Below are 14,415 nucleotides of genomic sequence, written 5' to 3' on the forward strand. Positions count from 1 at the left end.
GTTCTTCGTCTTTGGAGCACCTTACAGGAGAATGCGGGGTTCATCGCTCGGCAGCGGCGGTGGCGCACCGTGAAATATGCCGGCACGCGCGCGCAAGAGAGAGAGAGAGAGAGAGAGAGAGAGAGAGAAGCAGCCAGGCTTATGCAGCTGCACCAAGGGGCTGCGAGGGTGTGTGTGTGTGTGCGTGTGTGTAAGCGCGCGCGTCTCTCCGGGAGCTCCACGCGCCTCAAGGGGTCAACCGGGCGTCGATTCTCGCACCAACCGCTGTCGGCGGCGGCGGCTGCGGCAGCAAGGGTCGGTCAGCTCTCTCCGCACGCCGTTGAGTTCGCCTACAATGAACCTCCGTCGTTGCTTCGAGACAGGAGGCGCGCTTTCCATTCTCTTTTGCCGGAACCCCCACTGCGCGGCTCGACAGGCGCAAAGGCTAGCTTGTTTCCCCTTCCGATGGCGTTCTCTGCGCGGACGAGTGCCTTCGTATCCCTTCCTTCTCTTCGCGAATGTATCCATTTCGTCAACTGTACGTTTCGGGGCGAATTCGGGCGAAAAACTATGGACGGACCAAATGGGTCCCAATCAATTCCATGCGCTTACGATACGATAAGAACATTACTAGCTATATAGCAGTGGGTGCTCTTCGAAAACTTTGAATGTCTTCTGCATGGTGAAAAGAATGCTGGCTCTCCCGTAATCGAGAGTAGATGTAAGCATGAAATGGCTACCGACAAGGCAGATTGGTTGGAGCGATTACGACGATTACTCGCAACCATCTCCGGTGCACTGGACTCTGCCGGCCTGGAAACGCAGCGTGGCGCCATCTCTCGAAGGAGGCGACGCAAAAACCGCGCCGCGGAACTCACGGACCGTTGGTGTTGAAAAGAGAACAGGCAACCTTGTCTCAGCGCCAAAAGATGACACTGAAGTGTATCCATGGTGCCCTATATCTACCGTTTGAACGTCGCTATTGGAAATTGCAAACTACAGCGTACTAGAAGTTACAGCTTCAGCGATATTGTGAACAAACATTAGAAAGAACTCGGAAGCAACATTTTTCGTAACTTGTTTACATGGGCAGTAACTAGCATTTGCAATGCGGTCCTGTACAATTGGTTGGGTGCCAGACACCGCATTTTCTGAAGTTTTGACTGGTTGCCCGGACGTCCTCGTTTGAGTGCCCGGATAACGGCTCTGGCTTTTGGCTCAAGGTCACTTGAAGATCGCCGACAACGGAAGCTAAAAGCATTTCAAGCTTTAAAATGTTGACCATTAGCGGCGATAATGAGTGCCTTAACCTGTAGTCTGTCAAAAGCTAAAATAACCAAGCCAAGAAGCCATTCATTTCTTATACACAGTGCATGTGACCGGCGGATCTTAGTGATAACGTAGCCGGAGTGGTGTTTCGGCTACGTCACAAGTACGTTATAGATAAGGCACATCGTTGTGTGTCTTTCAGTGCTTGAGTCTAAATATATATACAAGTACGAACTTATTTAGTGTGACATGGCAAGAAAGCTTGCCGATTTCGTATATAGAAAGCTCGCAAACACTTGGTGCTCTCTTACTTGGTGCGTGCGCGCGCTGTGCAGATTTGCAGGTACCCGCGTTTTCGTTATAATTTTAAAGACCTAGCGCCTTACCACTGCTCTATCTTCACCTAGAGCTCGCACCAAGCGATAAATTTTCGGTCCGCATCGTTCAGTACAACACTTGGAATCCTTATCTGCCTGGTTCGAACTCGACTGACGGCGAAACGCCCCGTCCCCGCAGAAGCTCGCTACCGCGATGGCAAGGTGAGCTTACAACGGCGCTTTTATTTTTTTTAAATTTTCCTTATGCGTCGGACAGGCACATATGTCGAGTGCTTTACTGAATGATGCCGACTTGAAAAACTCAATATTACTGCGGAACTTGATCAAACACAAGACAGCGGTGTGCGCCAAGTAATCCTTTAAATTTCCTGGAATAGAAACGAACATCACAGTATATTTTATTGCAACTTCTTTACCAGTGAAACAGCTTAATGACACAGCCATGTTGTAGTGACACGTAGAAAGAAGTTCATAGTGAAACATTTTCTTATTTGTCAGTCGTTGCCCCGTTTCAGGAGACCTTCTCGACAAGAAAATCCAATAACGACTGCGGCTAGCGAAAGCGTGTATAGCCGGTGCGATCAAAGGTCTCCAAACACGATGGCGGTTAGAACTCGCGCATGCGACTGGGACCCGCCGACACAGACACACACACAAACACACAACAAACTCCGAGTTCTACTGAAATTAATCTCAAGTTTCGAAGGTGGGAATAGTCAAAGAACGAATTCGAGTGTACCCGTTGGTCTTTAAAATAAGAGCAAGCGCCGGAAGATGGGGTATTCAGTATACACTCTAGCCGGAAGCGATGGTGACAAAATGCCATACGTGTAGTGGACACCCACCTACTTTCTTTTTTCTTTCAAATCCTTGTTCTAAGGAAGACTCGCGATTTCCCCTTGCAGTATGGTAGCGGATGTTATAGTACCGGAAGTATAGTGCAGCCAAGCATGTGCCTTTTTCTTCAGTTCACACGCAGTACACACTCCAGCAGCTGGATGCAGCAGTGTTCAATTTGTCCGGCGCCGTCCGGGTGGGATTGGAAAGGAAGCGACGTCCCCAGCCGTGCCACCGCCGAGGTGGTGGGAGCGGCACTTCCTCGCAACTCGTTCGTCACGCCGTGCACGGAAGGAGCTGTTTGCACTTAGCGACGGGGTCTGCGGTTCCCGCGGTTAAGAGTTTTCCACCGAACCGAATTTTTTCACAGCCTTTTCGAATCGACGGGAAAAGGGCGCCTGCAGGATCGGCGAGACGCGTCATCTCTCGCTCGAAGTCTTGCATTTATATCAAGCGCTTTCGAATATCGATGACCGCGCAACTGAACCATTTATCGAGTAAATTAAGCGACTATTAAACAAACTGTTAGAACGGTAATAAAACCCCAGTGCCCTCTATTCACGAGTGATCCGCATAAAAAGAATTTTGTGATCTTTTATACACGTCTGCCAACGCTCGCACCAAGGAACAATACGCTGAAAATCCAAGGACACCGCATAGTCCGATTGATTCTTCACCTCCGTGAGCAGGACACAGTCGTCTGCGCAAACCTTTACTTTAACATACGTACTTTACGACATAATTTGTACATATGAGAAAAATAAACGGTCCGCGAACCGAGCCCTACGGGACGCCTGATTTCAGTGATAGTTGGTCCGCGATTGTTGGCTTTTTCAATTGAACAAAGAGGTGGCGATTATTAGTTAACGATGCGGGAATTTCTAAGCCAAGTATTTGTTTAAATGTTAGTTTACTGTGCGGCACTTTGTCGAGAGCTTTTGAAAAACGCACAAAAATCGCATCAATTCGTTTTACTTTATGGATATGGCAGACTCTATATGGTTTCGAGGCTTAGACGAGTCACAAATAAACTTTTGTTGGCGATTTGGTGAAACATAACCCGATTTTATTTTTTAACCACTTCATCGGCGTCTACATACCAGGAAATACAGGGGTTCTTGTTATTTTTTTTCTTAATAATAGTTGATGCAAACTGCTCAACGCTCTCATGAACAGCAAAGACACCTGAAAGCGCTCCCACATAGCTCATGCCCGTCTACGGTACTTTCTGGAAATAAATCGAAAGTATGTCTACAATCGAGAAGTCCTCGGCACGGGAGTAGTTGAAAAGACGAATTGCATCACGGTTATCGTTCGAATTTACATCATTTATTAACAATACAGGCGTGATTTGATGCGCGGGAAATACGTCACATCTGGTTTGACTAGTATTGCCCCACTTACAAAGAAGTGGTGCAGGATTGTTTTAGAGTAACCCTGAATTCTAACATGCACATTAAAAAAATGAAGTTATTGGGTTTGACGTGCCAAAACCACTTTCTGATTATGAGGCGCGCCGTATGGTGGTAGACTCCGAAAATTTGGACCGCCTGAGGGGGTTTTTTAACGTGCACTTAAATCTAATACAAAGGTGCTTTCGCATTTCGCCCCCATCTAAATGCGGCCGTCGTGGCCGGGATCCAATCCCGCGACCTCGTGCAACATACGTATTCACCAAGTGTAATAAATAAATGAAATGATAATGTTTAGCATGATCTTATCTAAAATATTATGGTCACTTTCGAGGTACATGGTTTTCCCAATCAAAAGTTGGTAAATTAAAATATCTTGAAATGATAATGCGGCCATAGGGTTTCACATGCTCCCTCATCTATACTGTTTAAAATCGTCCAAGACATCAACACGAGTACTATGAGGTCTGCACAGAGCAACTAACATATATCCGACGTCTTCATGGTGGACCTGTCTTTTCTAAATACGTGCACTGTGGTCAAGTGGAACGAATTCACTATCACATATTTCGTCACTTGGCCATGTTTGGGTGCCAACAATGCCTCGATTATATGATAGAAGAATTCCCTCCAAATAAGTACGCTTGTGAATGGCACTCACACAATCCATAATACGTATTCATAAAGTTCCAGGCTTGTGCTGACGTTGTCAATGTTGAAAACTTGGTTTATTGAGCTTATCATGGCATTTTTTTTATCAGCTTACCCGCCACACAAAGGCCCGCCAATGCTCAGATTGTCTTAAACCGTCTTTATACTTTCATACCCTTCTGAAGCCTCTCTTCTACACTGAACTCTCTCTCACAAAAGCTTCCGTCGCAATGTAAACGCCTTGAAAAGTCTTCAGAGAGTGAAAAGTCACTACGGTTTAGTTTATGTGACGCTTTGAACAAGTTTGTTTTATTTTGTTTTTTCCTGCGGCGGTCTAGGAAATTTGGGATCACCACACGGGTTTTATTTTCTGTTTTTTTCATTCCCACTCTGACAGCTCTCGATGCCACTTACGTTAATGCCTATAGTTTATTTCTTAAACACCTCGTCTTTTAATTTTTTTTCTAAATTAAAATTAATTAAAATTAAACTATTGGGTCTTGTCAAAACCACGATTTGATCACGAGGCACGCCGTAGTGGGGGGCTCCGGAATAATGCGGACCACCTGGGGTTCTTTAACGTGCACCAAAAATCTAAGTACACGGGCGTTTTCGCATTTCGCCCCCATCGAAATGGGGCCGCCGTGGGTGGGATTCGATCCCGCGACGTCGCGCACTTTTGCTTCTATATTTCTTCTTAAGTCTGAACTTTAGGCTCACGTAAACCATAAATTATTATGTTATTTTTCCTGCTTTGGTTTTTTGTAGGGCGTCAACCTGTTCTGCAATGTTCTCGAGTTTTGTCTCGTAGTTTGTTATTATTGCTTCGGTAACCGTCTACTTTAATGGTCAGCATGTTTAGACTACCCAACCGCCGCTCAATGTCGTCAATTATTTCTGTCAACTTGGACAGATTATTGTGCATTTCATTTTTGTGCCAACTGCATGCTCCGTATAGTTGGTAGAATTTTGCTTTGTCCATTTGACAGTTGTAACAGAAGTTCTTTTCCGGAGGAACCTGGGTTTGCCTCCACACTCCGCAAACCAGAATATTTCTAACGATTGGGCTAATACTACTCGAAATACAATTAACACACAGTGGCCAGGGTAGCAACAGCAAAAACTGTCTATCAGATCGATAACCACGCACGAGTCGGCATATGTCTACTAACCTGTATGCGTGAACCAAAAGTAACTGTCACTGTACACCTGTGAAGCCGGGCTCGTCGGGCGTCTTACTACAGCTGTCCGAACAGGCACGTTACTGGACATCGCTGATGTCGAGGAACCTGGGCTAATGACGGATGGAATGTCCGGTCGGTACATGACGTCGCATTCACCGCGTGCCAATGAATGCACGCCAAGTGTGTAGATCACGTGGGCAGTCGTTGTAGTGCATGCGGTAGTTCAAATCCTTACTGAGTAGGATGGCCGTGAACTGAAGTATGAGGGAAAAAAAAAAAGGACTGCTGAGCGTGCATGTTGCAAGGGTGCCTGCTGCCATGCCCACTGGTGAAGCAGTGCTCGTCAGGTGTCTTTATAGGTGTCTTAAAAGTCACGTGACGACGTCACTGATGTCGAGGCGATATCTGGACCCGCGACGCGTGGAAAGACCGGGCGGTCCTTGATCCATGGTGCCGCACTAACCACATGTCGATAAATGCGCGCCAACTTCGTATTGCTCGCATCCACCATCGTTGTCGATGTAGCGCAGGTGATATAGTTGAAGCTTGGTTTCCGAGTCGAAAGCGCTTTACCTGTAGCATGATGCAAAACGGACTGATCAGCATGTTGCCGGGATTGCTGCTGCCACGCCCACTCTGTGTTGTATACCGTACCTGCTATGTATGAAAAGTGGCTCGTGAATATGTGAGGGCTGTAAGCCAACCAGCCAACATGGTGCTAAGTCACAGTTTGCCTATGGTGAATGGGCTTCCAAAAATATTGCGTGTGTCGAACAAATAAGCTAAACCTTTTTTTTCTCTTTCTTTTTTGTTCCGCTGTTCCTCAAAATATTTCTTTTTCTTGGACGCTAAGAAGAATTAGGTATTCGGCATTAGATTCGACATTCGAAACCCGTGTGCATTTCGAATATTCGAATGCGGCCCGAAACTATCGCTATATTCGAGTGCCCTTATATAGTAACAACGGCGCTGAAGGCGTCCTCGAAGCTTGTACATCGTCCATATAGTTTGAGGGCATGTCGAATGCCGCGAAACTACACCTCAGATTGCGCTATTGTTAAAAAAAAATTATGGGGTTTTATGGGCCAAAAACTGCGATCTGATTACGAGGCACGCCGTAATGGGGGACTCCGGAAATTTGGACCAGCTGAGATTCTTTAAGGTGCACCTAAATCTAAGTTCACGGGTGTTTTCGCCCCCATCGGAATGCTGCCGCCGTGACCGGGATTAGGTTACGTTATCGCTATACTAGCTGGCAGTGAATGCATGCGGCATGAAACATGTTTGTTATTACCAAGGCGCGTTGAAGTATACCTTGTAGTCATCGACAGATTTTTAAAATATGCAATTTATAGTTCACAAAGTTCAAAGTATAGTTTCAAAGTTCACATTATATAGTTCCGTGATGAACTATGCAGATTGATAGTATTCTCTTTCTTTCCTTTTTCTTTTTTTTTAGCGGTTGGCAACTCATTTGTTCCGACTTCTGAAAGCACGTAACAACCACGCTGATTGATTTTAAACACACACTGGTTTTAAATGACACGCCTTGCAACATCAGTCTTGTAATGCGCGCCATACCAGTTCAGTGTCTATATAGCCTGAGGAGCCTGCTGCTTTCATTTGCATTACTGAATTTTATATAATTTTCTGCCGTCGCTTACTTGCTCAACGCATGTCATATGTGTCATAATCAATCTTCATGCAGCTGCACAAAAGTAATTCAACAATACACCAGAATGACGGCCTTACGCAAGTTCCATTTTAGGCAGGTATCCAAAACAAAAACTATTTTATTGCCTTATATCTTTCCTCAGCTTCTTTAAAAAGTCAGCATCGGCGGTTTCTTTACGTGTTCACATGTCATTAAAGTATGTATCTCTTGTTCTGCAATGCATTTGATTATGTGAACCAAACAGCGCTATAGTTCTATATATTTTTAAATAAATAAATGGGGTGAGAGCGGGGGGCTAATTAATGGCGCGCGCATTGTGTGTTGGGACGCCCTCGAAGGGATGATTTCTTCAGTTAACACGAACACTACGTTTGCCGTTCCCGACTTGCATTCTACCTTCTTCCGACCTTTCTAAAGCTCATAGTACAGTCCTGTGAAGGGCTACGCGGATTCACGATAAGTTGGAAACGCTTGCAAGAACTGCAACTATAGTCCGACTTCTGATGCTTCTGTGAACATTAGAAAAGTCAAACGAAGTATAGAATGACTTACATTGGGGTCCAGGGGCTGCTATGTTGCTGCCAACATGCATCTTGCGGACCTGCCTTGTGTGAAAAGTGTAGATGTCTGTTTTCGCCACGTGTGTTTGTGTTCAACTTATCCGCTTGTATAGATGTTGCGGCAGCAACGTCATCTTTGTCGCACACTCTAGGAAAAATCGTCTGTATAGAACAACGCCCACTCGCCGTGGTTGCTTCATGGCTATGCATGGTTGGCTGCTAAGCACGAGGTCGCGGGACCGAATCCCCGTCACGGCGGCTGCATTTCGATGGAGGCGAAATGCGAAAACACCTGTGTACTTAGATTTCGGTGCACGTTAAAGAAGCCTAGGTGGTCCAAATTTCCGGAACGAGTCCCCCACTACGCCGTGCCTCGTAATCAAATCAGGGTTTGGCACGTTAAAGCACAGGATTTAATAATTTTAATTTAGAATAACGCTTAGAATATGGTATAGGTTGGCACGTTGTTTATATACGATATGTAGCCACCGTGTCTATATGCAACATCTCAAATGTAGAAAAAATTGTTATTTTCGATGTGACAAGTCGCAACTGTAGCGCTCTTGTTGCATTTCAGAAGAGCGCTAATTAAGCCTGGTTGGTACATGTCAAAGCTAAATGGAGTAACAGCCCACATATATGTAGGACAGGACGTCCGTTCAATTAGTTTGTCCAGTTCTATGCGCAATTACTCTATGTAGTTTCTCCATTTGCGCGCCTGCTTTAACGTCACCGGTGTCGTCACGATGAGCACGTTGGGCTTAGCACTCTTAAAATTATTTCTACATGTTTGTGCAGACTGAATAATGTAATGCGTAACAGAAAGTGCATAAAAAATCTGTAATAACCATCTTCGCTTTATTCTTGTAACCAAAAGGCCGAGAGGCAATCATTCCAACCGACTACCAGATTTGCTCAACTGGGCTCGTAAACCACATTCCTGCTCTTTTTAGAACTTTTCCTTTCTTTTTTTCTTTCTTGAGACAGGGCTTCGCAACTATTCGCAGCAAATTTATGATATGGAAAAAGAAGAAATATCGGTCAAAAAAATTTCCCTAATGTTTTCTAGGAATCGCCGGAGTAGCCTTTCAAGGGGATAGCAAGGATCACACGCGTGACCTCATGCACTCGTCTCAGCAAAGAGTCAGCACGTTCAAGTTTTTGGCACATAATTTACGCGTGCACGCCGCAAAAATATATCACGTATACAAAATTGATTCGACTTCCGTGGCTAACGCCGCGTATGTAAAAATGCGAGCTTGAAAATGCTTGGCTATGAAATACGGCCAATTGTGCACTCCAGCATGTCAACTGTTCGATAAAAGTATTAAATCAACGGCGAGAATTTAAAAAAAAAATTTTCTCCTGTGCAACGAGATGCTGCTGATGGCCTGTTTTGCTGGCTTATATAGTTTTACCTGGTACCGCGTGTAGCAATGAAACGTTCGAATTCATTTGGAAATTATCTGTTTCACGCTTACTGCATGGTGTGTTACGAAAAGAGGTGAGTGAGTCTACTGCAGGGGAAAAAATATGGGGTGGAGGAGGGAGGGAGAGGGAACTCGACTTGTTCCTTGGTCCCAAATTAGGTTACTGTACTTTTCTTCTATGAACATCTTCCAGAGCAACACGGACGTTCTATGCGTATGTATAACACGTTACGAAGTGTTAACCTTTTAGGACACTGTAGGTGCCGCAATGAAGCTCGAGAACAAGTTAAGGACCGCGCAAAGAGCGATGGAACGAAGAATGCGCGTAACGTTAAGAGACAGGAAGAGCCATGGGTATCAGAGATAAAACTGGGATAGCCGGTATTCTAATTGACATTAAAAGAAAAAAAATGGATCTGGGCAGGCCATGTAATGCTTAGGATAGATAACCGGTGGACCATTAAGAGTTACGGAATGGGTGTCAAGAGAAGGGAAGTGCGGTCAACGACGGCAGAAAACTAGGTGAGGTGATGAAATTAGGAAATTCGCAGGCGCAAGTCGGAATCGGTTGGCGCAGGACAGCGGTAATTGGAGATCGCAGGAAAAGGCCTTCGTCCTGCAGTGGACATAAAATAGGCTGATGATGATCATAATGAGGTGCCGCAGAAGTCAAACACGAAAGTAATTAAAAGGTATCATTAAAATGTGCGCTTTCTTAAATGCAACCAACGAAGGAGCTTTAAACGACGCAGAAAACAGGCGACGGGATATAGTTAGGTCTTGAGCAAACTGGAAGGGTCTGGACGATATACCGGAAGTATCGACGTTCTCTCTGCCCCGATGGTCTCCCGAGTTTCACGCGTGGTGCCGCGTTGAGGCTGAGAAAATGCCTTGAGATGACGCCTTTGGTGAGGAAAACTTAGCTGAACGTTTATTTACGTGTTAAGGAGACGCTAAGGAACAATACTAACTTATTTTAGACAGATGTATGTTCTTCTTCCAAAACTCTAATTTCATTAACTTGACGGAAAGGAAGTGATTACTTCGGCTGTGTTCCAATACCCGCCGTAAACGGCAAAACAGACAGCAAAGCAGACAGAGGTCCCGTTTTAAATTCTGACGGAGCCAGGAAACAGGACACTGCAGCTTCACCGACACAGCATCGAAGTCAAGGACACGCCAAGAACGATGCAGTCTGTAGACGAGATGGCGGCGGAAAGGTTGGCGGAAAGTTGACTTGTACATAAGAAAACGTAGTCAGGCTATGTATGCCCTTATAAGGTAGGCCATATTATATATTTCTTGAGTTCGCATGCACAAAGTGCTAACGTTGATATTGACTATACATCATAGATTTCCTTTTTTGACTATCGACGCAAGGTGGAGTCAACTCGCAGGTACAGCTCAATATCCATTCCAATAATTGCATGGGATCAAACCTGTCCTCCTAGCTGTCAACGCAAACAGCAGAAAGCTGAGAAATTTAGTAAAGATATGAATTCATGAATGGTATACAGAAACGTGGGCGCACAAGGCATGTATTAAGGGAATAACGGGAATTTAGTCGACATTTGTGTTGTCTTTCCCGTGTAGTATATAGCACTGTCATCTTTTCCTACTACGAATAGATTAGTATGTCACTTTATTGAACTTCTGGCCAGTAAGCCAGTGTGATGTAAAGGATTTCAGTGCTATTTCTCGTATCATTACGTCCGTGTTGGCCCAGGAAACGTTCTCTAAATTTGCTTGTTTTGCTTGCAAATTTGTTTGCTTGTTTTCTACTTTTGGTTTCCTTATAGAATGCAGTAGCGTACTATGCTCTACCGATAAACAATTATTTAGATTCGAATTGACAGCAAAAATTGATGAAATTATAGCGAGATAGTGCGGAACAACTTCCGAGGTGGCGTCACCATCCGTGTTTAGTTTTATGTTTTTTTCCTGTTTTCTTTATTTGTCTTCCATATATCGACACATGACGTCCCTAATCACGTGGTCATCAAGGATGTCATTCTTTCATCGAAAATGTGCATGGCGACTCTGTCACGTAGCCCGCCGTTCCACACACATCGCTACCCGCCGTGGTTGCTCAGTGGCTATGGTGTTGGGCTGCTGAGCACGAGGTCGCGGGATCGAATCCCGGCTACGGCGGCCGCATTTCGATGGGGGCGAAATGCGAAAACACCCGTGCACTTAGGTTTTGGTGCACGTTAAAGAACCCCAGGTGGTCGAAATTTCCGGAGTCCCCCACTACGGCGTGCCTCATAATCAGAAAGTGGTTTTGGCATGGAAAACCCAATAATTTAATTTTTTTAACACACATCGCTTCGATGTAGCACGTAGATAGCACGGTCCTCCTCGTTTGCCACTCTCAAAAACAGGCTCGAACCTTAGCTTTGAAATTTATCAAAGAAGTAGTTTGCAGGCGACTGCGGAAGTCGGAGGGCCAAACCCTGGCCAAACACTGATGAAGACAAGACACCCTTGTCAAAACGTTGTCTTCAGAAACATTCGTTTTTCGGTCACTGTTGATCACGTGCATGTACAACGTTGCGTGGCAAAACAAAAGCAACATATTTTCTTTCCCATCACCTGCAGATTCACGCTTTACACGGCATATACTATGTGTACGTAAGGAGTTGAGATTATATACTGACTGATTAGACAAAGGTAAGGAAACACATAGGTGTCGCTGGCGAATCCATGCAGCTGGAATAGGCGCGAACCGAAATTTTTAAGATTTACTATAGACAGTTCCTTCTACAAATGCTTATTGCGGTCTCTTAAATAAAGGAAGTTTAAAGCGACGTAACATATCGTTAGCCTCAGTTCACCGATGGGGGAGGGACATACACCTCTCCCTGAAGACGGCACTTGAATAAGGAAATTTATTTTTATTCTTAAGTTAGGACACTTGATTGGAATGATTTATATTGTATTCGTATACCGTATTTCATGCAGTTGCTAACGCTTCTTATTGTACAGAGTGGTCGTGAAAGTCATAAAGGGCAACAGTCTTCTTTGAGAGAAAAAGAACATAATGCCAGTGCTAGGAGATTGAAAGCCCCAAAAATGTATTAGTATCATTGATTCGTATGTCCAAGTTCCTTATTTGAAACCGAGAAGAAAGAAGCATCAACTGCACCTCGCACTGCCGTTATTGGTGTCACGTGTAATGCAAGTTATAGCGTACTGTCGCGAAAGCTAGCCGTAGTTACAGAAAGATGAAATGACAGGCGACGAAATGTGATGGCTTGACAATAAGGTGTAGCGCAGCCGCTACTGCTCGACACTGTTCCACTACCCTCTCGGCTATACTTATCAGATCGGCATCCGTCAGCTAAAAGCCTCTCTGCACGTGCACCTGATCTTCAAACATGGCGACGTCAGCGTTACGTCATAGAGCTGCCCAATGTTGATACGACTGCGTCTCTTAATTTTGTACGCACTGACACTCGTATAAGAGACGGAGGCTATTCACCTTGGAAAGGGTACGTGTACAGCTGGCGCATGTTCAGAGTCCCGGCCATCGCCGCGTTCAGCTCCAGGGCCAGCTCCAGCGTCAGCTTCTTGAAAGAGGTCCCGTATTCAGCGTTCTCCCCCGCCGCCAAAGTGTCCCGCTCGGGCCGAGCTGCTCGAGTGACCACCACAACCACCAACACCCACCAACACCACGCGTATATGGAACGGACACACACGGACGCGCACGCACCTCCTCCGCTTGGCAAAAGACCACGGCCGTTGTAGTCCGCCTGCCGCGGATTCATTCAATGAACCGCGTGCTTCTCCAGTACGGTTCACCGAAGGATGAAGGTAGTGGGGAGGCTGGAAGTCGAAGATGGGGGGGGGGGGGGGAGACTGAGGCACCCTTCCCGTCTCTCTGCTCTGCACTAGCGTACTTGTCCCCCTCCCCTCCTCCTCTTCCGCTCGTGCGGCGGGGGGACACAGGCGGGGGGACCCGTTTCCGCGGAGGTGAGAGATGTGGGGGCCGCCGCGTTTCTCCCTCCCCGCCCGCTCGGTCGCGATTCGTCCCGGAACCGGCAACGGGACGTCCCCGGACCGGACCACGTGGGAGGAGCCACACATGCCTTAATGCGGGGCTACCAACTCCAAGCCCCCCACCACCGCCAACGTCCGTCACTGCTACCGCTCGCCTCCGTTTGCTTCCCTGCCCCGTGAGCAGATTCACAATCGCCACCCGCAAGAGCTTTGCAAGTGAGCGGAGGAGAAGCCCGTGTTTGAGGGCTCCCGAAATCCGCATGCATACGCAAAGGGAGCACGCGGTACTGGCTTGAGCCAGGAGGGGAGGACGAATCGCGTGGAGCTCCGCGTTGAACACTGAGACAGATGCATCTGGCACGGCTACGCGATGCTTGGCTTGCGCATTTGTGAGTGCGGCATGTATTCGAAAGATGACAGCTTTTGTCTGTGCTTCGCGCCTTGCATTCGTCATTCCGGACGCGCTCGCACGCCGGTCGAAGTTGCGCATTATGGAGACGTCTATGTCAAGAAGGAGAGAACGGGCTAGAGTTGATTTAGGCAGCGCGCCAAGAGGACAAAGAAGGAGTGAACTGACAGGGTGTAATCCGTTCTCACAACTTTAACCTCGTCTTGTCTTGACCTAAAAGAGCTATGAGTCCACTTGAGCTCGAACACCTAACGGTCCTATTGCAATGGAGGAATAGACGTGTCCATCAAACGAAGGGATGACATAGAAGACCTTACCATTTGCCAAGAAGATTCGTGAGGCGCTGCTCACTCCATGAAAAGGGCCGGATGTCCTTTCACGGTGTGCTCTAGAGTGTACAGCTTGTATAGATATATATGCTTATACTATACAATGCTTCGAATGCATGCCCGATCTGAAAATAACTTTGTCTTGGTGTTACTTTCAAGGCGTGAAAACGGTCGCGTGTGTGTGTGAGGGGGGGGGGGGGGGTGTCGGTGCTGCTTGCAGCATCAAATCTGCAGCAAAATGCATTGCTTTTGCAGGTAACATATATCCGCACTGAGCAAAAGTGCTGTACGAAAAAAGTGGAGTTAATGGGACTTTTAATTAATTTCATGTGCATCTTCAAAC

The 14,415-nt window shown here is 46.2% G+C and overlaps 1 protein-coding gene across 3 annotated transcripts in view; it reads right to left on the reverse strand.

Moving 5' to 3' along the window:
- LOC135900828 (protein gooseberry-like) overlaps positions 1-12,917 on the reverse strand; it is a 51,752-nt gene extending 38,835 nt beyond the window's left edge. For 2 of the 3 annotated variants that reach the window (XM_070533151.1, XM_070533150.1), the window contains exon 1: positions 5,659-6,030. In XM_070533151.1, the coding sequence (XP_070389252.1) occupies positions 5,659-5,812 (154 nt within the window). In that variant the 5' untranslated portion in view covers positions 5,813-6,030. Of the gene's footprint in view, positions 1-5,658; positions 6,031-12,816 lie in introns of those variants that run through there. The other variant, XM_070533152.1, reaches the window with a different exon arrangement.
- Positions 12,918-14,415: the final 1,498 nt, after the last annotated feature.

This window comes from Dermacentor albipictus, chromosome 2, assembly GCF_038994185.2.
Source record: "Dermacentor albipictus isolate Rhodes 1998 colony chromosome 2, USDA_Dalb.pri_finalv2, whole genome shotgun sequence".
Taxonomy (NCBI): domain Eukaryota; kingdom Metazoa; phylum Arthropoda; class Arachnida; order Ixodida; family Ixodidae; genus Dermacentor; species Dermacentor albipictus.